Here is a 24,472-nt window from a genome sequence, read left to right as displayed (position 1 = left end):
CTACACTATCATTACACTTTTATACATATTAAGTATATACAGCTTTTTATATGTCATTCTTACTACAAAAAAGTGGTTTAAAAACATAAAAGCAAAAAACCCATTACACTTAATGGTGAAAGATGGAATACTTTCTCCCTACCATTGGAAATGAGGCAAGAATTTTTATTCTCATAACTTAATAACAGAAAAGACAGTTGGAAAAATCCCCCAATACTTGGGAAATTAAACTACATACTTCTAAATAACACATGGTCATAAAAGAAATATCAACAGAAGTTTTAAAATATTTTGAGGTAAACGAAAATAAAAAATAACATCAAAAGTTGTGAGATGTCACAACCATTATAATATTCAGTGAAAAGCCTTCCCACTAAAATCTGGAGCAAGACAAATATGTCCATTTTTACCACTTTTATGCAGCATAATATTAGAAGTACTAGGCATAGCAATCAGACAAGAAAATTAAAAATAAAAGGTATCCAGATTGGAAAGGAAGAAGTAAAACTGCCATTATATACAGATGACATGATACTCTATATAAAAAAGCCTAAAGATTCCACACAAAAGCTACTAGAACTGAAAAAGGAATTCAGCAAGGTAGCAGGATACAAGATTAACATACAGAAATTGGTTGCATTTCTTTATACTAACAATGAAATATCAGGAAAGGAATATTAAAATCTTTTAAAATCTCATCCAAAAAAAATAAAATATGTAGGAATAAACCGGATCAAGAAGGTGAAAGACTAAGAACTACAAAACATTCATAAAGGAAACTGAAGATGATTCAAAGAAATGAAAATTTATCCCATGCTCTTGGACCGAAAGAAGCTAAAATGTCCATACTATCCAAAGCAATCTATAGATCAAACCTGATTTCTATCAAAGTACCCATGACCTTTTATCCCCAGTTCTGTGGGGATAAAAGACTCAGAATTGGCAAAGAAAAGACTCAGAAATTGGCAAAAGACTCAGAATTGGCAAAGAAATCCAGAGGAAAAGACAGAATTGGCAAAGAATCCAGAGGAAAAGGAATAAGGTGGGATACATAACCCTTCCAGATACAGACAATACTACAAAGTTACTGTAATGAAAAGAGCATGATTATTGCCACAGAAATGACATGGATCAATGGAACATAACCGAGATCTCAGAAATAAACCCATACACCTATGGTCAATTAACACAGCAAGAATGTCCCCTCTCGCCACTCCTTTTTGAACATCATTATGTGGTAGTTCTAGATAATGGAATAAGACAAGACAGGAAATAAAAGTATACAGACTGGGAAAGAAGACACAAAACTTTATTTGCATATGACACTATCATGTACATAGAAAATAGGAACGAGCCAATAGCAAACAGAAACCTCCTGAAAGTAATTCACAGCTACAGCAAAGTTGCAGGGCACATGGTTAATACACAAAAGTTAATTGCTTTCCTATATATTATTAATGAACAGTGTGGACTTGAAATTAAAAACATATCCATTTACATTAGCACCCTCCAAAACTTAAACACTTAGGCATAAATCTAACAAAATATGTACAAAGTCTATATAAGGAAAAATACAGAACTCTAATGAAAGAAATTGAGAAAAAGGAAATAAGTGCAGAAAAAATTAATACTCATGGATAGGAAAACTCAATGTTGTTAAGATGTCAGTTCTTTCCAGCTTGATCTATAGATTCAGCACAATCCCAATCAAAATCCCAACAATTTTTTTTTGTAGATACTGACAAAACTGATTCTAAAGTTTATGTGGAGACAGCAAAGACCCAGAATAGCCAATATAATATTAAATGAGAAATGTAAAGTTGGGGGACTGTCATTATCCAGCTTCAAAACTTACCATACAGCTATGATAATCAAGTGTATTTTTGGTAAAAGAAGCGACAAACAGGTCAGTGGAACAAAATAGAGAGCCCAGAAATAAGACCCACCATAGTCAACTGATCTTTCACAAAGAAGCAAAGGGAATAAAAAAAGAGAATGAAACTTTTCAGCAAATAGTTTTAGAATAACTAGATATCCATATGCAAAAACAAATGAATGTAGATACAAACTGTATAGCCTTGACACAAATTAATCAAAATGGATCATGGACTTAAATGTAAAATGCAAAACTATAAAAATTCTAGGAGATACACAGCAGAGATACATAGCAGAAAAATCTAGATGACCTTCAGTTTGGTGCTAACTTCTTAGATACAAAACTAAAGGCATGATCTATGAAAGAAATGACAAACTAAACTTTATTAAAATTAAATTCTTCTGCTTTGTGAAAGACACTGTCAAAAGATTGAAAAGATAAGACAAAGATTAGTAGAAAAAAACTGCAAAACATATATCTGATAAATGATTGCTATCTGAAATATACAAAGAACTCTAAAACTCAACAGTGAGAAAACAAAATTAATTTAAAAATAAGTAAAAAAAATGCTCCCCAACCCCAATTGTTTTAATATATGTAACAAAATTTAAAAACATGTATCATAGCTTTATATAAAGATATATAAAATATACATCATAACTCTTAAAGAAATGGGAATATCAGACTACCTTACTTGTCTCTTGAGAAACTTGTATGCAGGAAAAGAAGCAACAGTTAAAGCCAGACATGGAACAATGGACTGGTTCAAAATTAGGGAAGGAGTATGTCAAGGCTGTATATTGTCACCCTGTTTAGTACATCATGTGAAATCCCAGGCTGGATGAAGCTGGAATCAGGATCGCCAGGAGAAGTATCAATAACCTCAGATATGTAGATGATACCACTCTAACAGCAGAAAGTGAAGAGGAACTAAAGAACTTCATGATGAGAGTGAAAGAGGAGCATGAAAAAGGTGGCTTAAAACTCAACATTCAAAAACCTAAAATCATGGCATCCAGTCTCATCACTTCATGGCAAATAGATGGGGAAAAAGTGGAAATAGTGACAGATTTTACTTTCTTGGACTCCAGAAATCACTGCAGATGGTGACTATAGCTGTGAACTTAAAAAATGCTTGCTCCTTCAAAGAAAAGCTATGACAAACCTAGACAGTGCATGAAAAAGCAGAGACATCATTTTGCTGACAAAGGTCCATATGGTCAAAACTATGGTTTTTCCAGTAGTCGCGTACAGATGTGAGAGTTGGACCATAAAGAAGGCTGAGCACTAAAGAATTAATGCCTTTGAATTGTGGTGCTAGAGAACACTCTTGAGAGTCCCTTGGACTACAAGGAGATCAAACCAGTCAATCCTAAAGGAAATAAATCCTAAATACTCACTGGAAGGACTGATGCTGAAGCTGAAGCTCCAATATTTCGTCACCTAATATGAAGAGCTGACTCACTGGAAAAGACCCTGATGCTGGGAAAGAGTGACGGCAGGAAGAGAAGCAGGTGATAGAGGATGAGATGGTTGAATGGCATCACTGACTCAATGGACATGAGTTTGAACAAACTCTGGGAGATAGTGAAGAACAGGAAGTCTGGTGTGGAGCAGTTCAAGGGGTCACAAAGAGTCAGACATGACTTAGCGATTGAACAACAAAAAATAAAAAGAAATACATGTAAATTTAACAAAACATGTATAGAATTTATATGCTGAAACCTACAAAACATTGGCAAAACGAAGTCAAAGAAGATCAAAATAATTAGATATGCAATGTCCATGGATTGGAAGATTTTGTGGTAAAGATATCAATTCTTTTCCAAATTGATCTCTAGAAGTAATATATTTCCAATCAAAATTCCAGCAGAAAAAAGAAAAAATTCCAGCAGATTTCATATATAAATGAATAAGTTGATTCTCAAATTTTATACAAAAGATATAAAGACAAAGGTACTGTAAAAGCTGTAATAAAATTTAAAAAAGAAAATGGAATCTATATGACAGTCTCAAAAAGACAAAGCTGTAATAACAATGAAGAGATCAATAGTTGCTAGGTGTTAAGGCTGTAGAGAGTGTGATTATGAAGGAGTAGTACAAGGAAGTTTATTGAAGTCATTGAAACTGATAAACAAAATATAAAAATTTTAAATATATTATCTCTAACAAAAAGACATGCTAAATTATAAATACTTCCTTAACACCATAAATATTTTGTGCCTCAAATCAACAAAAAGCATCATGTTTAAAGGTGACATTCTAGAAGAATTCCATTAGAATCAGGAATAAGACAAAAGTGTTCACTATAACTACTGTTTAATTTGGAAGTGCTAATTAACACAGAAAAGTGAATTTTAAAAGAGGTGTGAAAGTGATAAATAAGGTAAAATATTCTAAATGTGTAGATATGATTGAGTACTTGAAAAACTAAATGAATCCAAAAATATTATTCAAAACTAAAAACTATTTAAATAAGGTGGTTTACTAATAGAAAAAAGTGAGAGAGCACATAAATAGACTTATTAAACAAGGAATTCAATTGACCAATAAACATTCAACTTCTATTAAAGGAAAAAAAACACTTTTTTGAGCAAAAAAGTAAAGCTCTTACTTCTCATGTTTGTTGAGGGTATGAGGAATGGGTACTCAAATACTGCTAGAAGAATATTAAATTAAAACATAACTTTTCTGGAAAGCAATACCAATAATAAAAGTAAATTCTAAAATCCTTATATTTTTATTATAACCCTTTCTTTGATCTAGCCATTTCACTTCCAGTAATTTATCCTAAGAAAATTATCATTACTGTATCCAGAAAATTGGCAACAAAGTTGTTCTTCATAGTTGTGTTTATTATATTGAAGTACTGGCATAAAGCATCAGCATAATAGGGGAACTGTGATCTTATCCTCCCAGTTACTACCCAATCCATGGCTTTGAGTGGTTGCCCATTCTGTTTTATCCTAGCTACAGGTCTGGCTTTTTGATCCCTACCTTCCATCGTTATCACATCAGAAAAATTTAACTATGGTTGCCTTAATCCAGAAAGGCAACCCACTCCAGTATTCTTGCCTGGAGAATCTCAGGGATGGCGGAGCCTGGTGGGCCGCCATCTATGGGGTCGCACAGAGTCGGACACTACTGAAGCACTTAGCATAGCATAGCCTTAATCCAGAGTGTGAGAATATGATAAAAAGTCCAGCCAGAATCTGAAGTCCCAGTCTTATTTCAGAACTGGCTGGGTTGATTCTGCTACCCTATTCCCATCCTGTCCGAGTAGAGTGAAACTGTGGCATACCATTCATCCATTCCTCTGACTTGGTGCTAAATTCGTAGGCTGTCACCCACAGCTGCTCATAAGGCACTTTGTTGGTCATCACAATTTGCAGAAGAGGGAAGGTACTCTTCTCCTTTTCCAACAGCTCCTCTTCCTTATTGATCAACTGCAGGGCAAAAGGGGATGCTGTTTATTGGGTGGGCGGTTCTTCTGAACCCTAGAAGCCACCATGGCAAATTCCTCAGTGCTTTGAAAACCAAGTTGAGGAAGATGCATGTTCGTCTGGAGAGTAAGACCGGACAATAAGGTATGAACTTAAGCAAGAAGGTCTCTCTGTTACCTCTGAGAGTCATGGCACTTGAGATCAGTGAGTGAAACTTTACAATAATTGGCCACTTGCTCCATCATCTTTGCTTCCACCGTAACACATACATATTCCCATTTTCACGAATTTTTATATGTACTTTAACTGTTAACACAATGTTACCTTCTTGTGCTGAACTGCCTCAGAGGTAAGAACTTTAATGATTAAAGAACTTTAATGATTACTACTGTAGACAACTTCAGGGCAAGTTACTTAGCTTCTCCAAGACTTAGTTCTCCCATTTTAAATAGAGATAAATGAATATATAGTACCTACCCCAAAGATTTATTATGGATATTAAGTGATATATCACATATGAAGTCCTTTGTACATTATGTACATAATACATGCTTGATACATGTCAGCAATTATTCCATTATACTAATAACTCTTCTTTATGTACTGACTAACAAAGCTGATATAATGTAGGGGTATGGGAAAAGGTAGTTGAAACCAGAGAAAGAACTGGTCAATCAACAAATACTATCCACCTGACAGGTGATGTTAGGAAAACACATATCCAAAGACCAACAGAGCAGTACAGTCATAAGTGCCCATCCCAAGACCCCAAACCTCAAATTCCAGCAGTGCTTGATCTAGGTTCTTTGAAAGCTCATTAAGCTTTTCAACATTGTTCTTCATTTCTTCTGTGGTCATTACTTCACGTTTCCTAAAACCTTCCAGTTCCTTGCTGTAGCCCTCAAGTTTCACTTCAAATTCTGAGCACCTGAAAGTAAAGACAATCCAATCATATTTGGATTTTCCATTTATCAGCACTGCTCAGCCATATTCAAGCCTGGGGAGAATATGATCTTCTGATACCATAGATGTAAAACTTACAAATATATGCTATTATACATAATTTGTAATCCTACCTCCCAGAGACAGCTGCTGTGAACCTATTGGTGGTTAAATATTTCCAGCTGTTTCTCATACAGGTAAATGTATATAAAATATATATTATAATATATATGCTATATAATATATGTTGTTGTTTAGTTGCTAAGTCATATCTGACTCTTTTGTCACCCCAAGCACTGTAGCATGCCAGGCTACTGTTGTCCATGGGATTTCCCAGGCAAGAATACTGGTGTAGGTTGCCATTTCCTACTCCAGTGGAGCATTCTGATACAGGGATTGAACCTGTGTCTCCTGCATTGGCAGCTTGATTCTTTACCACTGAGCCACCAGAGAAGCCCTAATAAAATATATACATGTATAAAATTCATGCATATACATATTATTTATTTATCTATTAGATATTTATTATTAAATGCCTAATTCCAAGAACTGCTCTAGGCATCAGGAATATATTTGTGAAGTACATCCGTAAGCTCCCTACCCTTATGGAGCTTGTATTTCAGTTTGGGGAAACCCAAACAGTAAACATATATGAATGGATGAATGAATGGATGGATAGATAAAACCATACATAGATAAATATGAAATAAGATATTTCTGATAGTGATAAATGCTCTGAAGAAAACAGAACAGAGCAGAATGCCTAGTGGACGGACGTGAGGAGCTACTTTAGTTAGAGTGATCAGGGAAGACTATTCCAGAGATTTATCTACTTCATTCATATTATCAACAAACAAATGTACTTCTCCCTTTTCCTAAGAGGTAGATTAGCACAGTGTTAAGTGGATAGGTTCTAGAGCTGGACTGACTAGTTCAAGTCCCTACATTGCTACACAGTAGCTATGTGACCTTGTTCAAGTCCTTTAAACTCTTTAGGCCTCAGATAAAACAGGGGTGGATAAAGTACCTACTCTAGTAGTCAATAAGCTAACATACACAAAATGCCCAAATTGAGCCTGGTACATAATAATCACTATAAAAGTGTTCAGTCTCATTCCCTAGAATTTAAACTCTACCAATGCAGTTTTAATCTCTTTAATTCCTTATTGAATCTCCAGCACTTAGAAGAAGCATCTGGCATAATACCATCAGTATTCATTGAATGAATAAGGGGAATTTGCCATGGAGAACAATTATAGTAACATAAATTTAGCTATTATCTTAAAAATACTTAATTTTGTTATGGCAGTTTTGATGTTCTTTTTTTTTTTTTTTCTTAAAAACAATTTAAAAGAGTTCATTTTCAATGGTTTGATTTGAATTTATTTCTAACTACACTGTGTGGTAAGTAGCCTCTGGTAAGGTCCTCAAAGAGACACACCTCCTGGTACTTATAGCCTTGTATAACCGTCCTCTTGAGTTTGGGCTAGAGCTAGTAACTCACTTCTAACAAAGAATATGGCAAAATTGATGGGATGTTACTTCCTCATTTTATATGCAAAGGTAGTCTTAAGTTGGAGCCACTGGTCATGCTTGATACCTGCAATAGAATAGGACATCCTTCTTTTCTCTCCCTCCCTAGTCTTGCCTTATGGGCTCCTTCTCACCCTTCAAGTTTCATTTACATGAGCCCTTCCCAGATTTGCCCTTTGAACGCAACCACTGTGCTCCATTTTCCCATTCTTTTTCTTAATAGGGCTTCTGTCTTATCAGCTTTATCTTCCACCCGACACGTCCCTTTTCTTCTCTGTATTCTCAGAGAAGAGAAATGGATACAGGAGCCCAAGAGGAAAGCAGACAAGCTGGTTACTGCCTCTCATGCTTGTTTTTCACCAAAGTTTTAAGGATTCAGAGATAGAAAACTAAGTGCAACAAGACACATAGCACTAAGGTTTTGCTTTTGTTTTGTGATTTTATACTCTGATAGGTATTCATTTCAGAGAATGTCCTTATTAGGAAAGTCTCATTCATTTACTCACTCATTCATTCATTCATCAAAAGAGTGAGAACTTGCTATTTGCAAAGCATTATGTTCTCTCTGGACCCCGGAACACAATCTGGGTACTCTCCCTAAGATACCTTTCTTTCTATTTACAATATGTACTCTCATGGCAAAGAGCAGCTCACAGTCCTGAGATGTTTGTCATGTATATTCCAGGTTACTTTTAGGCCCTTGGAACCTACCACTGAGTGGAACAAAATGGGAGGAAAGCTGATTCTCCTGTTGTCCACACAATTATGTGCTGCTGACTGCCTTTTCACATCATTAAGATTCTTTTTAGATGCCAAATACAGACTTACACACAAAAATAAATCTCTGATAAATGCACTTTTGAATTCTTCCCAGAGGGAAGTAGTATACAAACTCAGTGATTATTGGAAAATATTACTGTTATCTATTGCTTAAAATTTCTCTTTTACAAATTTATTGAAGTACAGTTGACTTGCAATATTATATTGGTCTCAGTTGTATAACACGGTGATTTGCTATCTTTATAGATCACACATTAGACAAAGTCATTATAAAATATTGACTATATTCCCTATGCTGTGCATTATATCACTGTAAAAATATTTTTTAGAACAGTTTATATTGCTTTAAATTTTTTATAATTATTTAGCCCATTACAATTTCTAAAGTGCTTTCAAATCCATAATATATACATTTATATAAGTATGTCATTAGGTAAATAGCAGGCACTCGGGAAATTTGATTAAGTAAATTGAGTTCTATTCCTAGGACCACCTGAAGTCTGTGGGAGAATATTGCAATAATTTTAAACTGTTATATTGTTAAGAATTCTGGGAAGAAACATAATTTACTCTGATGTTCAAAGAAAGAGACTTCAATGAAGGGACTACTTACAGAGGTGAGATGTGGGTAGGGTTAAAGGAACAAAGAGAGGAGAATGAAGCATCCAGAGACTAGTAACCTCAGAGGGAAGTCACTATGATCCCCAGGCCTGAGGGGACAATGAGAACTGGAAACACGGAGGAGAAAGAATTGTTATACCGGAGGGATGCAGCTACTGGCCAGAACCCCAGGAACAAGTAGGGAGGGAGAGGAGAAGCAGCACAGCAGCCACTCCCCAACCTCGAGAGGGCTTTCCACTGGCCATGCCTGTCTGGATCTAACAGACACAGGAGCTGAAGGCTAGAGACTGTAGGAATCAGCCAACCATGCATGGAGTGGACAGAGGAAGGTGGATAGAAATTGGGAGAGGGTGTGGGGACAACAAATGGAAATTGGCATTGAAGTAAAAAAAATTACTGTGGCCTGGGAAAATAAGATCATGTCTTTTAGAGAGAGAAGGGGATTGTTCTCATAGAAGATGAATGAACAAATGAGTATTTCTAAGCCCTCCTTGTAGGTTTTCTCAGGATTTATGCAAAAATGATGGACAGGAAGTTTAAGAGTTCATTAAAGAGAGGGCTGAGCCCAGGGTTGCAGGTGTCCGTAGAGCTGCTTCTCTGCTGAGCTCTGTGATTGAGAGCTCAGATACCAAGTGATGGGTCAAGCTTGAGTTTCCCTTCCCAGAAAAAGTCTGGCACTCTCCTCTCACCATGAATGACACGTGTTCCAATTTTTTCCAGAGCCACCCCTCAGTACCTATTAACTTCAACAGTTACTATGAATGGTCTAAGATTAATGTTCTAGAAGTCTGCTCACAGGTAGTGCTTTGAAAGTGAAGAAGCATTTTTCTCCCTAAAGAAGTCATTGTTAATGCGCAAAAGAAGCTGACTGTTCCCGAATGCCTGCCATGTGCTGGATATCACTTAGGCACCACCTCAGACCATCTGATTTCATCCTTAACACAATGACACCTCTCACAAAATCAGATGATCTAAGATTGGTTCTACTATCCCCAGTTTCCAGATGAGGACACTTAGGCTCAAAAAAGATGAAGAAATTTACTCCTGTTCATCTAGCTTTTAAAATGGTTCTGCTTCTTGGTGAGGCATCAAAACTCAGTTCCACTGAGGGGGGAGAATATGTGTAAGGGGTGAGGGGGTATAGGAGGACCCTATACTTTCTGCTCAATTTTTCTGTGAACGTAAAACTGTTCTAAAAAGGAAAAAAGATGCTTGATCCTTGGAAGGAAAGCTATGACAAACCTAGGCAGCATATTAAAAAGCAGAGACATCACTTTGCTGACACAGGTCCGTATAATCAAAGCTATGATTTCTCTAGTAGCCATGTACAGATGTGAGAATTGGACCATAAAGAAGGCTGAGCACTGAAGAACTGATGCTTTCAAATTGTGGTATCGGAGAACACTCTTGAGAGTCCCTTGGACTGATTTCCTTTAGTCAGTCCTAAAGGATGCTGATGCTGAAGCTGAAGCTCCAATACTTTTGCCATCTTCTGTGAAGAACCGACTAATTGGAAAAGACCATGATGTTGAGAAAGATCAAGGGCAGGAAGGGAAGGGGACGACAGAGGATGAGATGGTTGAATAGCATCAAGGACTCAGTGGACATGAGTTTGAGCAAATTCTGGGAGATAGTGAAAGACAGGGAAGCCTGGCATGCTGCAGTCCATGGGGTTGCAAAGAGACAAAGCTTAGCAACTGAACAACAAAAAAAGCTTTACCTAAAAAGTATCTATTCATTGGGCTAAATTCTGGGTTCTGGGGACAGCAGCCATTTAGGTAGAGGGAGAACAAGGCTGTAGATAGAAACAAACATACACATCTCTTTTGTTGTTTTGCTGGGCAAAGGTTGTTGTGAAGATAGCAACTTCCTCTCTTGGGATTATCCTTGAGTGCAGTCTCCCATCCCTGCTTTTATCTGCCCTTTTCCTTTCTCCTGAGTATTAGCAAGGATTACGGAAATGAAACTAGGGGTTTCATGTGTGATGGGGATGGTAACTGGTATGAATTTGCAGTCCCTAAACAAAGTGCTATAAGTTGGTATGTGCATGTGTGAGTGTGTGTGCACGCATGTGCACATGCATATGTACACAAGCATGTCTTTACCAGATACATGATACCTGGCCCACTTCACTTGACATTGTCTGACTTCTTCAGTATGTGATATTTTGTCATTGTATTAAAATCTTTATTTAGCAGTCAAACACACTTTTGTGTCTAGAATAGAGCACAGCAAACATAGTAAAAAGCCATAATACTCAATGAAAAGATGATTACAGGCAGATTAGCACTGAATGAGATCAGCTGCAAAACAGGCAATTTCTCAGCTACCAACCATGTTTTATTATTCCTGTCTTGATATCTCACAGACCCACGGTCTTAAATGAAAGGCTGACAATTTTGCTATTATTATTGTAAGGCTGCTCTTATATGCTACTATTTTTGCCTTTTTCTCTCTGCAGCACTAAATTTCAATTGTTCAAGGCAGGGAGGGAAGGCATTGGTTAGAGTTACTACAGTGAAGCAGGCTTACAGAGAATATCCCTTAGTGGAAAACAAAAGGAAATTCCTTCTCCAATTGTCATGAGCCTTCACCCACTCATTGCGGGATCAGGGGTGGCCCTAGACAGAACCAGGAACATATAGCATTTTATAAAGCTGGATATCATTTCTTAAACATCAGACTTTTCCTGTACCTTTTAATGAGGTCCATCTCTGCCTGATCCCTCTTGCTAAGGAGAAGGTTCCGGCTGTTTTCAAAGATATCTTCAATCTGGTCTGGCCAGAGGAATAGAGTGCTGTTCAGTTTGATATCCTCTTCTGCAAAACACACACAGTCTGCTTTAGGACACTGCTCAGTTCGCAATGAATTAATTCAGGAGAATAAGAGGTCAACAGCAGTGAGTATAGGGGTGGCAATTAATGAATAGGCCCTTTATTGATGAATGTTACCCAACATTTCCTGAGCACTTACCAAGGGCCAGGCTAGAAGGTAGATGGTATAATCATCTTTGTTTTTATAGATGGGAAACAAAGTTAAGCCAAGTGGTCAAGGTCACACCGCTAGGAGACAGCAGAGCAGATTTCAAACCCAGGACTAACCAACTCCAAAGCTTATGTTCTAACCACTATGCACTTCATTATCTTCCTAGGTTAGGTCTGAGTAGAATCCTAGCTAAAGTTTGGTACTATTCTTTACACTATTTCACCTCATCTGAATTTCAGTCTGGGTTAAAGGTCAGTGGTAATATCAATGCCAGATACCCTACCCATTTTATGGCTCTGGTCAGTTAAAATGCCCTGGGTTTCCTATGTGCTCTTGGGAATTTAGGGGGTAGAGACCACAATGAGGGATTCCAGTGTGTGTTCACATGGTCAAGAGCACAGCTCATGAATGTGCAGGTGGATGGTTATGGGACCAATTTTTCACTCCCAGTCCCTATCTCTCCCTCCCATAATTCACAGGTATTTCCAGATGGAAAAAGTTTCTGAAATGTGACTTGTAGAGGTGATATTAGCTTTTCCTTCAGAACCTGGTCCTTACAAAGTTAGGTCCTTATTGAGTCCTAACTTGGCTCAATAAGCCATGAAGGGGCCCCGACCATTTCTTTCCTCTTAAAATATGCAGGAGCATGAAGGAAAGTGCCCTGGCTTCCTCAAAGGTAGGATTGTATTAAGATTATAGATAAATGAAATCTACCCATTTATAAAAGGACTCTGCATTTGAAAGAGACTTTTTTAGGAACACCACACATAAGATGCAAAGAAAGGCATCTAAGAACCAGTCAAGTCCCTAGATATTTCTTTTTGTCTACCAATAAGATTCTCTTCATTTGATTCAAATTTCTCTGGATAAGAGTGTGGAATTAGTGTCTCTAATATAGAGACACACTTAAAAAGCAGCTCTTCTGATACAGATATTTAGTGGGAGGATTGTGAACTCTTCTTTCTTGGCTCCTTATATCTAAACATATAAATATATACATATATTTGCATGTACACACAGGACATTGGACTTACGGGGCAAGTCTGCATAGTCCATCAAGAACTCCAGCCGTTCAACCGCATCTCTAAGTTGCCTCCTGAGTTTGAACACGGTGACATCGCTGGATTTCTTTAAGAATTCAATGAGGAATACTAGCTCCCCAGTGTTGATAGGAATCTCGCTGACTTTGTCGGCAATGAGGCTGTACTGATTACAGATGCTACAGGGAAAGTAACAGCCATCATCAACATCTAAAATAACTTTCTTATAAAACCCACTATACTAAGCAGACATGATTACTATTTGGAGATTAGAACATGGTTTTCCAGATTTTCTCTACCTGTAAATTCTTGATGGATAATATTCACATGCATACCATATTTAGAAATAATAAAAGTAGAAATGGTAATAATATATGACATATACTATGCCCTTTACCATGCCCATTCTAATCACTGAATGAGTATTAACTCCTTTAATTTTCACAAAATTTTTAAGAGTTAGGAACTATTACTATTATTAACATTTTATAATGGAAGAAATGAGGCTGAGTAACTTTATCCATTACTTTGCCAACAAAGGTCCATCTAGTCAAGGCTATGGTTTTTCCTGTGGTCATGTATGGATGTGAGAGTTGGGACTGTGAAGAAGGCTGAGAGCCGAAGAATTGATGCTTTTGAACTGTGGTGTTTAGAGAAGACTCTTGAGAGTCCCTTGGACTGCAAGGAGATCCAACCAGTCCATTCTGAAGGAGATCAGCCCTGGGATTTCTTTGGAAGGAATGATGCTAAAGCTGAAGCTCCAGTACTTTGGCCACCTCGTGCAAAGAGTTGACTTATTGGAAAAGACTCTGATGCTGGGAGGGATTGGGGGCAGGAGGAGAAGGGGACGACAGAGGATGAGATGGCTGGATGGCATCACTGGCTCGATGGATGTGAGTCTCAGTGAACTCTGGGAGTTGGTGATGGACAGCTCCCTGTCCTGGCGTGCTGCGATTCATGGGGTCGCAAAGAGTCAGACACAACTGAGCGACTGAACTGAACTGAACTGAACTTTATCCAAAGCAACATGATATTTAGGTATCAGAGCCAGGATCTGAACCTGGTTTAACCGATTCCAAACCTTATACTCTTAACAAATAAGAGTTAAATCTTACTTGGTTCAGTCTTGGAAGACTGCACTTTTCTAAGAATCTGTCCATTTCTTCCAGGTTACCCATTTTATTCAACATAGTTTTAGAAGTCCTAGTTACAGCAATCAGAGAAGAAAAAGAAATAAAAGGAATTCAGATTGGAAAAGAAGAAGTAAAACTCTCACTGTGTGCAGATGACATGATACTATACATAGAAAACCCTAAAGATACTATCAGAAAATTACTATTCAGTGAATTTAGCAAAGTCATAAGATACAAAATCAATACACAGAAATCACTTGCATTCCTATATACTAACAATGAAAAATCAGAAAGAGAAATTAAAGAATCAATCCCATTCACCCTTGCAACAAAAAGAATAAAATATCTAGGAATAAAACTACCTAAGGAGACAAAATAACTGTATACAGAAAATTATAAGACACTGATGAAAGAAATCAAAGATTACATAAACAGATGGAGAGAGATTCCATGTTCCTAGGTAAGAAGAATCAGTATTGTGAAAATGACTATACTACCAAAGGCAATCTACAGATTCAATGTGGTCCCTATCAAATTACTGATGGTATTTTTCATGGAACTAGAACAAAAATTTTTCACAATTCATATGGAAACACAAAAGACCTTGAATAATGAAAGCAGTCTTGAAAAAGGAAAATGGAGCTGAAGGAATCAACCTTCTTAACTTCAGATTATACTACAAAGCTACAGTCATCAAAACCTATGATACTGGCACAAAAACAGAAATATAGACCAATGGAACAAGATAGAAAACTCAAAAATAAACCCACACACTCATGGGTACCTTATTTTTGACAAAGGAGGCAAGAATATATAATGGGGGCAAAGACAGCCTCTTCAATAAGTGGTGCTGGGAAAATTGGACAGCTACTTGTAAAAGAATGAAATTACAACACTTCCTAACACCATACACAAAGATAAACCTAAATGGATGAAAAACCTAAATGTAAGACCAGAAACTATAAAACTCTTAGAGGAAAACATAGGCAGAACACTCTCTGACATAAATCAAAGCCAGATCCTCAATAACCCACCTCCTAGAGTAATGGAAATAAAAACAAAAGTAAACAAGTGGGATTTGATTACATTTAAAAGCTTTTGCACAGCAAAGGAAACTATAAGCAAGGTAAAAAGAGAACCCTTAGAATGGGAGAAAATAATAGCAAATGAAACAACTGACCAAGGATTAATTTCCAAAATATATATAAGCAGCTCATACAATTCAATACCAGAAAAACAAACAACCCAATCAAAAAGTGGGCAGGAGACCTAAACTGACATTTCTCCAAAGAAGACATACAAATGGCTAACAAACACATGAAAAGATGCTCAATATAGTTCATTAGCAGAGAAATGCAAATCAAAACTACAATGAGATATCACCTCACACCAGTCAGAATGGCCATCATCAAAAAGTCTACAAATAAATGCTTAAGAGGGTGTGGAGAAAAGAGAATGCTCTTGCACTGTTCGTGGGAATGTAAATCGATGCAGCCACTATGGAAGATGGTATGGAAATTCCTTAAAAAACTAGGAGCAAAACCAGTGTATGACCCAGCAGTCCCACTCCTAGCCATATACTCTGAGGAAAGCAAAATTGAAAAAGACACATGTACCCCAATGTTCATTGCAGCACTATTTACAATAGCTAGAACATGGAAGCAACCTAGACGTCCATCAACAGATAAATGGATAAAGAAGCAGTGGTACATATATATAATAGAATATCACACAGCCCTAAAAAGGAATGCATCTGAGTCAGTTCTAATGAGGTGGATGAACCTAGAGCCAATTATACAGAGTGAAGTAAGTCAGAAAGAGAAAAACAAGTTATCGTATATGGGCTTCCCTGGTGGCTCAACTGGTAAAGAATCTGCCCGCAATGCGGGAGACCTGGGTTTGATCCCTGGGTTGGGAAGATCCCCTGGAGAAGGGACAGGCTACCCACTCCAGTATTCTGGCCTGGAGAATACCATGGACACCTGATCTGCCTCTTGAGAAATTTGATTGCAGGTCAGGAAGCAACAGTTAGAACTGGACATGGAACAACAGACTGGTTCCAAATAGGAAAAGGAGTACGTCAAGGCTGTATATTGTCACCCTGTTTATTTAACTTATATGCAGAGTACATCATGAGAAATGCTGGACTGGAAGAAACACAAGCTGGAATGTGTTTCCACCCTTAAGATGACACCACCCTTATGGCAGAAAGTGAAGAGGAACTAAAAAGCCTCTTGATGAAAGTGAAAGTGGAGAGTGAAAAAGTTGGCTTAAAGCTCAACATTCAGAAAACGAAGATCATGGCATCTGGTCCCATCACTTCATGGGAAATACATGGGGAAACAGTGGAAACAGTGTCAGACTTTATTTTTCTGGGCTCCAAAATCACTACAGATGGTGACTGCAGCCATGAAATTAAAAGATGCTTACTCCTTGGAAGGAAATTTATGACCAACCTAGATAGCATATTCAAAAGCAGAGACATTACTTTGCCAACAAAGGTTCGTCTAGTCAAGGCTATGGTTTTTCCTGTGGTCATGTATGGATGTGAGAGTTGGACTGTGAAGAAGGCTGAGTGCTGAAAAATTGATGCTTTTGAACTGTGGTGTTGGAGAAGACTCTTGAGAGTCCCTTGGACTGCAAGGAGATCCAACCAGCCCATTCTGAAGGAGATCAGCCCTGGGATTTCTTTGGAAGGAATGATGCTAAAGCTGAAACTCCAGTACTTTAGCCACCTCATGCGAAGAGTTGACTCATTGGAAAAGACTCTGATGCTGGGAGGGATTGGGGGCAGGAGGAGAAGGGGACGACAGAGGATGAGATGGCTGGATGGCATCACTGACTCGATGGACGTGAGTCTGAGTGAACTCCGGGAGTTGGTGCTGGACAGGGAGGCCTGGCGTGCTGCGATTCATGGGGTTGCAAAGAGTCGGACACGACTGAGCGACTGATCTGATCTGATACAGTCCTTGGGGTCGCAAAGAGTCAGACACGACTGAGCAACTTCCACTTTCAATGCATATATATAGAATCTAGAAAGATGGTACTGAAGAATTTATTTGCAGGGCAGCAATGGAGAAACAGACATAGAGAACAGACTTATGGACACGGGGAAAAGGGAGGAGAGGGTGCAATGTATGGAGAGAGTAACATGGAAACTTAATTACCGTATGTAAAATAGACAATGGAAATTTGCTGTTTGCCTCAGGGAACTCAAACAGGGGCTCTCTATCAACCTAGAGGGGTGGGAAGGGAAGGGAGACAGGAGGGAGGGGACATATGTATACCTGTGGCTGATTCATGTTGAGGTTTGACAAAAAACAAAATTCTGTAAAGCATTATCCTTCAATTAAAAAATAAATAAAAATTTAAAAAACAATAGCTATTATAGTTTTGCCCTCGCAGTGAGGAGGAGGTGGAGGAGTCGGCTCGGGGAGATGGAGCATCGAGCTGGAGCGCGGAGCCTGAGTGAGAGAGCCTAGCCGCCGGCCCGCCCGACGCCGCCACCGATTCCCCTCCGAAAGTCGGAACCCGGGCCAGGCCGGCACGCCGCCCCAGCCTCTCCTTCGTCGTCAGGCCGCGAAGGCAGCGCTCGCGAGCCCGGGGGAGGGACAGAGTGTTGAGCGAAAGTGCTCCGGAAGGGGGCGGCCGGACGGAGCGAGCGCCCGCGAGCGCCCGCGCGTGTGGCGTGAAAGGAAGCCTCCGCTCGGCCCCTTCGCCTTCCCTTCTCTCCCCTACCCGCTCCCCGCCCCGCGCCCAACCCTGAAAGCAGCACCATTTCGGCGCGGCGGCCGATGTCAGTAAAAAGCAGCTCAACTCCAACCTCAACGGGGCCGACGAAACCTCAGAAAAAGAACAGCAGGAAGCAATTGAACATGTTGATGAAGTACAAAATGAAATAGAGGGACTTAATGAACAAGTCAGTGAGGACATTTTTGAAAATAGAACAGAAGTATAACAAACTCCGCCAACCATTTTTTCAAAAGAGGTCCGAATTGATCGCCAAAATCCCAAATTTGGGGGTAACAACATTGGGGAGGAGGATGAAGAGGTGCTGCATTTTTTGACAGGAGTTGAAGTGACAGAATTTGAAGACATTAAATCAGGTTACAGAATAGATTTTTATTTTTGATGAAAACCCTTACTTCGAGAATAAAATTCTCTCCAAATTTCATCTGAATGAGAGTGGTGATCCATCTTCAAAGTCCACTGAAATCAAATGGAAATCTGGAAAGGATTTGACGAAACGATCAAGTCAAACATGGAATAAAGCCAATAGGAAGAGACAGCATGAGGAACCAGAAAGCTTCTTCACCTAGTATACTGATCATTCTGAAGCAGGTGCAGATGAGTTCAGTTCAGTTCAGCCGCTCAGTCGTGTCCGATTCTTTGCGACCCCATGGACTGCAGCATGCCAGGCCTCCCTGTCCATCACCAACTCCGGGAGTTTACTCAAAACTCATGTCCACTGAGTCAGTGATGCCATCCAGCCATCTCATCCTCTGTTGTCCCCTTCTCCTCTTGCCTTTAATCTTTCCCTGCTTCAGGGTCTTTTCAAATGAGTTAGCTCTTCACATCAGGTGGCCAAAGTATTGGAGTTTCAGCTTCAGCATCAGTCCTTCCAATGAACATTCAGGACTGATTTTCTTTAGGATGGACTGGTTGGATCTCCTTGCAGTCCAAGGGACTCAGATGAGTTAGGAGAGGTCATCAAAGATGATATTTGGCCAAATCCATTACAGTACTACTTGGTTCCTGACATGGATGATGAAGAAGGGAAAGGAGAAGAGGAAAACAATGATGATGAAGAGGAAGAAGGGTTGGAAGATATTGATGAAGAAGGGGATGAGGATGAAGGTGAAGATGAAGATGATGATGAGGGGGAGGAAGGAGAGAAAGATGAAGGAAAAGATGACTAATGTAACACTGATGGATTCCAACCTTTTTAAATTTTCTCCAGTCCCTGGGAGCAACTTGCAGTCTTTTTATTTTTCCTCCTCTCGTGCTCAGTCGCCCTGTTTTTGAGGTCTCTTTTCTCCTTTATACAATAGTTCACAACTTATTTGGGGGAGGGGGGGATACCTTGAGCAGAATTCAGTAGGAAAAGAATCTCTACCCCTTTCTGTTCCAAATTCATTTTTATCCCTTCCTGTCTCAAAAAATATATATTGGTCTCTGCCCCCAGTTCCTAGCACCAAGCCCATGAAACCCATGTAATTTTATGGGTGATAAGAGTATCATTTATTTTAGTGAGGTGACTCAGGGTGACTCCTGGATGAGGAGCTGGTCACTGGAAAGACTGAGCCATGATTAGAAGCCTGGAACAAATTAATTAAACTCAAGAAAAGGGTCACTAGAACTTTCAATTTACACCTGGTTGGTCAGAAGCACAGACGCACAACTCGAATTTGTGACTGGTGTCTGAAATTATGAGAGACAGTCTTATAGGACTGAGCCCGGAACCTGTGGAAGCTGATGCTACCTCTGGGAAGACAGTGTTGGAATTAAACTGAATTGTAGGGCACCCAGCTGAACTGATTTGTGTGGGGAAAGTCCTCTACACATTTGGTGACCAGCAGTGACAAGAATGAAGAGTTCTATATAAAAGTAAAGGAAACAAACAGAAAACACACAGTAGGGAAGATATGGATTTTTGCTACTCACGAGTTAGACTGAGTTGAGTCTTTCGTTTATACCCATTAACTACTAGACCCTCTAAAAGTCCTGAATATGGGTTGATAATATCATAAATCTGGCCAAAATAACTCCTTAGCAATATCCAGGGATAAGTTAAGCACAACAAACACTGTTTTCTACATGTACTGACAATATCATTTAAAATAAAGATCCAGGGGTCCTGTAAGCACAGGGCTATTCTCTGTCTGGTGTAGTGATGGCATAAGGGAGACCAATATATTTTGCATCAATCTATGGCCTCTCTACTTTGTTGTCACTTTTTGGACAGATTTTCCACCCTGAGGGGAACATACATTCAGACTTCTACTCAGGGCCATGGAATTTCTGATCAATATTTCAAGTCATTGTTTTAGCAACTTTAGACCAATGCACCTATAGTGGAAATGGATGGCATGCCCACTTTATTACCAATGCACTGCAAGGTGCCTCCTGCCTTTATGGCCAGAGCATCCCTTTCCAGGGCACACCTATCACTGGAAACAGGAAGTTACTTCACTCGGCAATCACAGGACAAAAAAGTAGCAAGGCTGGGATGTGGGTTCAGAAGATTCAAACTCACCTAATTGGGCAAGTGAGTTCCACCCCCCCACACCCCCCACCCCCGGGCCTCTTCTCCATTCAGTAGGGTGTTTTATATCTGTTTTACCTACCTCACTGGATGGCTGAGAAGAACAAATGAGTCAGAGTCACTATTTTCAAGGTAGAAAGAAACTTCAGAACTCAATCACTGACCAGGAGTTTCTGTTTCTGGGCTCTTAGAAATCCCCAGGTTTGTAATGGGACCTTTACTTTCATTTATATTAAAAAGACCAAAGGAAATTATACATTTATTTTGATGGGGAAGAAAGCATGGACCAACCAAGGCACCATGTTGCTTGATTTGACAGGAAGTGAAAGTGAAAGTCAGTCAGTCATGTCCAACTCTTTGCAACTCCATGGACTATATAGTCTAAGGAATTCTCCAGGCCAGAATACTGGAGTGGGTAGCCTTTCCCTCCTCCAGGGGATCTTCCCAACCCAGGGATCAAACCCAGGTCTTCCGCATTGCAGGCAGGATTCTTTACCAGTTGAGCCACTGGGGAAGCCCTGATTTGACAGGAACAAATACTTAAGGGAAAAAAAAAAAACACAACAACAACTACCTGATGCTCAAACTTTCCAAAAGGAAGTGTCCTAGTAGTTCGAAGGCTGAAAACGTTTTACTGTCCTAGTCCCAAATATTTGTTCTATAGGAAAAGGAATTGAAGATCCAAGAGGTGAAGCCAGAGAACACAAACAAGTAAATGGAAGGCCTTGGATTCAAAGTCAAGACTTCTGGCTCCCCAAACAGGAATCCTACCATTTCATTACTCAGTCAGAAAGTTGAATGCAGTGGTGGAGAGTGTGGATTTGGAGTCAAAATGAACTAGGTTAAGCCTCAATGGATGTGCCATTTGAGGATCTCTTGGAGGCTCAGTTTCTTTATCAACATAAAGGAGAGAATAATGAACAACTTCTTAGGGTTGGTGTAAAGACTGATTAGATATTGAATGTTCTGAACACCTACACAGTGCCTGGACTACAATGTGTGCTGGAAAAATGGTAACTATTATCATCATTAATTTGCTGATGAGTTTCTGATATGTAGTTTATAAATCTTAAAAGTGCCATAAAATGCTAAATTTATACTTATCTACAAACAAATGAATGATATATAAAATAATATTAATAATGATTATTAGTGTTAAATCATTTTAGTCTATCATTTAAAGCTGTCTGAGAAAGAGAGCTAAAAATAAGACACATTTTGTAACATTCAAATAGAAGCTGAGGCTGCTAAGTCACTTCAGTCGTGTATGACTCTGTGTGACCCCAGAGATGGCAGCCCACCAGGCTCCCCTGTCCCTGGGATTCTCCAGGCAAGAACACTGGAGTGGGCTGCCATTTCCTTCTCCAATGCATGAAAGTGAAAAGTGAAAGTGAAGTCGCTCAGTCGTGTCTGACTCTTAGCGACCCCATGGACTGCAGCCCACCAGGCTCCTCCGTCCATGGGGTTTTCCAGGCAAGGGTGCTGAAGTGGAAAGCAGAGTAGCAGAAATTTACTGTCCCAGCATCTTAGCATCATTTCCTTTTCTAGTAACCACAGCCTACATCTTTTCGGGGTACCTTCTCTTTCCTTTTCTTGATTCTCATGGTTTAGGTAAGGCTGACATTCACTCCAGAGATGAGAATAGTACCCAGATCTAAACCATCCTCTTGACTATGGTGTTTGCCTTGGTGTTGTCCAAACAATCCAAGTCAGGCCAGTGCCACACCTGCCCAGTGGCACAGCATTGGAAAAAAAGGGAAATCTTTTTTCCCCTGTGAATGAGAACCTGGGAGGATTAAGTCTGGAGCTGCTGGGGCCCACAAACTGGAGAGAACCTGTCCGAGAATGAAGGTGACACAGCAGACAGCAAGCAGAGGGAGGGAGACTACATTCTAATTTGTAGTATTGAGGGCCTGAGGCTAGCCAGCTCCTAAACTTTTCAACATGCAGACTCCAAATTTCTTTTTTACATTAGCCAGTCCCACCTCCTACCCCTTACAACCAAAAATGTATTGACTAACATATGGTCATCAGTAAAATTAAGGCATGATATAGAGTTTAAGATTGAATAACAGTATCCCCACACCCAGACAGTAGAAGTCTGCATAGAAGAGATTCTGAGGGCTGACTGTAAGCATGCTGTATCTTCGAATGTGTGACAGGTGGCCAGTGAGAGGGCCTGTGAGCTCAGACTGCCAGGTAATACCTCTCTGAAGTTGTCTGCAAGAAAGCAAAGGCTGAAGGATCAGAGATTAACTGCCTCAGGATTCTTTCCATCATACTCTAGTAGTTTTCTCCTTATTGTTTATCATCTCGCCTGAACCTAGAGTCCCTGCAACCCTCACTTTGGGGGCAGAAACAAGTTGAATTGGAAGTTCAGCCTGGTCATTGCTGGAAGGTGCAATCCCCTTTTTCATTCTCCCGTTTGTGCCAATTACCACTGCTATTTCCCTGCATGCAACAATAATACCTGGTGTTGGTGTCCCGGTTTACATCCACTTGGAATTGAATCAAACGGTCTTTAAGATTTTGGGCTCGTTCACAGAGATCATAATTTAGGGTCATGGTGTCAAGGCAGAACATGGCCAAAGGCACAGTTATGTGCATGGATGCAATTTCATTTCTCCGCTTTTTAATGCTATTGATCCTCTGTAGAAAAGAGCAGATTCAGTAGTTTAATTTGTCTTTAGCCTCTATGCATTTGCCCCTAGCCTCATCCCCAGCCAATACAGTGCTATTGGACTGTCTGTAACATGTAACCAAGATATAAAAAAAATGTCAAGTGGCATCTCCTACCATCACAAAATCCTCAATTTCATGATTTTCTTTCAGGAATTCACTGATGTTTTGTTCTGCCGTGTTATCCAATAAGTCATCATACTTTTTGTATACATTTAAGTATCTTCCATATTGAAGAGCAGAAAATCAAAGATACAAATACAGGTCACCAAATCAGATTAGTCAGAGTGGCAAACAAAGACATAATATAAAAACTAGTCCAAACTATACAACATGGCAAAAGGCACAGTGAACTGGGAATTCAGAACTTTGCCTTCAAATTCCAAATTTTGCCACTTCTGAGCTACATGAACTTAGACAAAATATTTCTATTTTTCAAAGGTCAGTGTCCTTAATTTTAAGTGGAAACAACACCTCATTGGACTGTTGTAAAGCTATAATATAAAGCAATTAATGCTATGCCTAACATACAGTAAATGTGCAATAAACAATACTTCCTATTCCTCCTTCTAGTTCTAAAATTCTATGTCTATATTTTAAGATGAATATTCGGGAACTAATGAACCTGAAGTCTATTGAATAGAATTCAGTTTCTCTCTGTTGTCAGATGTAAAAATGGCTGGACAGATTTTCCCAAAATTGGAGGATGTTTTGTGACACGCAGTAGGCAGAATTAACTTTGCAGAGCCCAGTGGTATACTTCCAAGAGTTGGCCAACACTTTAGAGACTGAAACTAAGATACAGAGAAGCTTCTGGAACTGTCAGTCCAGAAAAACAAACTATATGTATAAGAATAAACAGGGTAAACAGAGGTTTCTAATAGAAGATCCTAGGTTGAATTCATGAGGGCAGAGCTTCCAAATCTGAGGCCATGATTTTCAGAATAGACAAGCAGCTGTTCTCAAATGGAGGTGATTTTGTCCCCAGGGGGCATTTGGCCATGTCTGAATACATCTTTGGTTGTCAAAAGTAGGGAGGGTCCTACTAACAGGAAGAAGCCAGAGATGTTGCTAAACACCCTATCATATAAAGGACAGCCTCTCGTAATACAGAATTTTTTTGTCTAGTCTTTTTTGCTTCCCTTCCTTTTGTTCTCTTCTCTTGTGATTTGATG

At 39.2% G+C, this 24,472-nt stretch overlaps 1 protein-coding gene and 1 pseudogene across 1 annotated transcript in view; one reads left to right on the top strand and one right to left on the bottom strand.

The window, feature by feature from the left end:
• The window catches only part of DNAH3 (dynein axonemal heavy chain 3), a 247,929-nt gene that overhangs the window by 191,953 nt on the left and 31,504 nt on the right, over positions 1 to 24,472 (bottom strand). The window contains exons 15-20 of the mRNA XM_070362916.1: positions 23,415 to 23,520; positions 23,089 to 23,267; positions 13,215 to 13,399; positions 11,891 to 12,014; positions 6,094 to 6,247; positions 5,178 to 5,322 (exon numbers count right to left, since the gene is read on the bottom strand). Of these exons, the coding sequence (XP_070219017.1) occupies positions 5,178 to 5,322; positions 6,094 to 6,247; positions 11,891 to 12,014; positions 13,215 to 13,399; positions 23,089 to 23,267; positions 23,415 to 23,520 (893 nt within the window). The remainder of the gene's footprint in view (positions 1 to 5,177; positions 5,323 to 6,093; positions 6,248 to 11,890; positions 12,015 to 13,214; positions 13,400 to 23,088; positions 23,268 to 23,414; positions 23,521 to 24,472) is intronic.
• On the top strand, positions 17,791 to 20,243 carry LOC102278300 (protein SET-like; annotated as a pseudogene).

This window comes from Bos mutus, chromosome 25 (genome assembly GCF_027580195.1).
Source record: "Bos mutus isolate GX-2022 chromosome 25, NWIPB_WYAK_1.1, whole genome shotgun sequence".
Taxonomy (NCBI): Eukaryota; Metazoa; Chordata; class Mammalia; order Artiodactyla; family Bovidae; genus Bos; species Bos mutus.
Note: the sequence above shows the minus strand (reverse complement) of the source record. Positions and strands in the feature narration are given on the sequence as shown.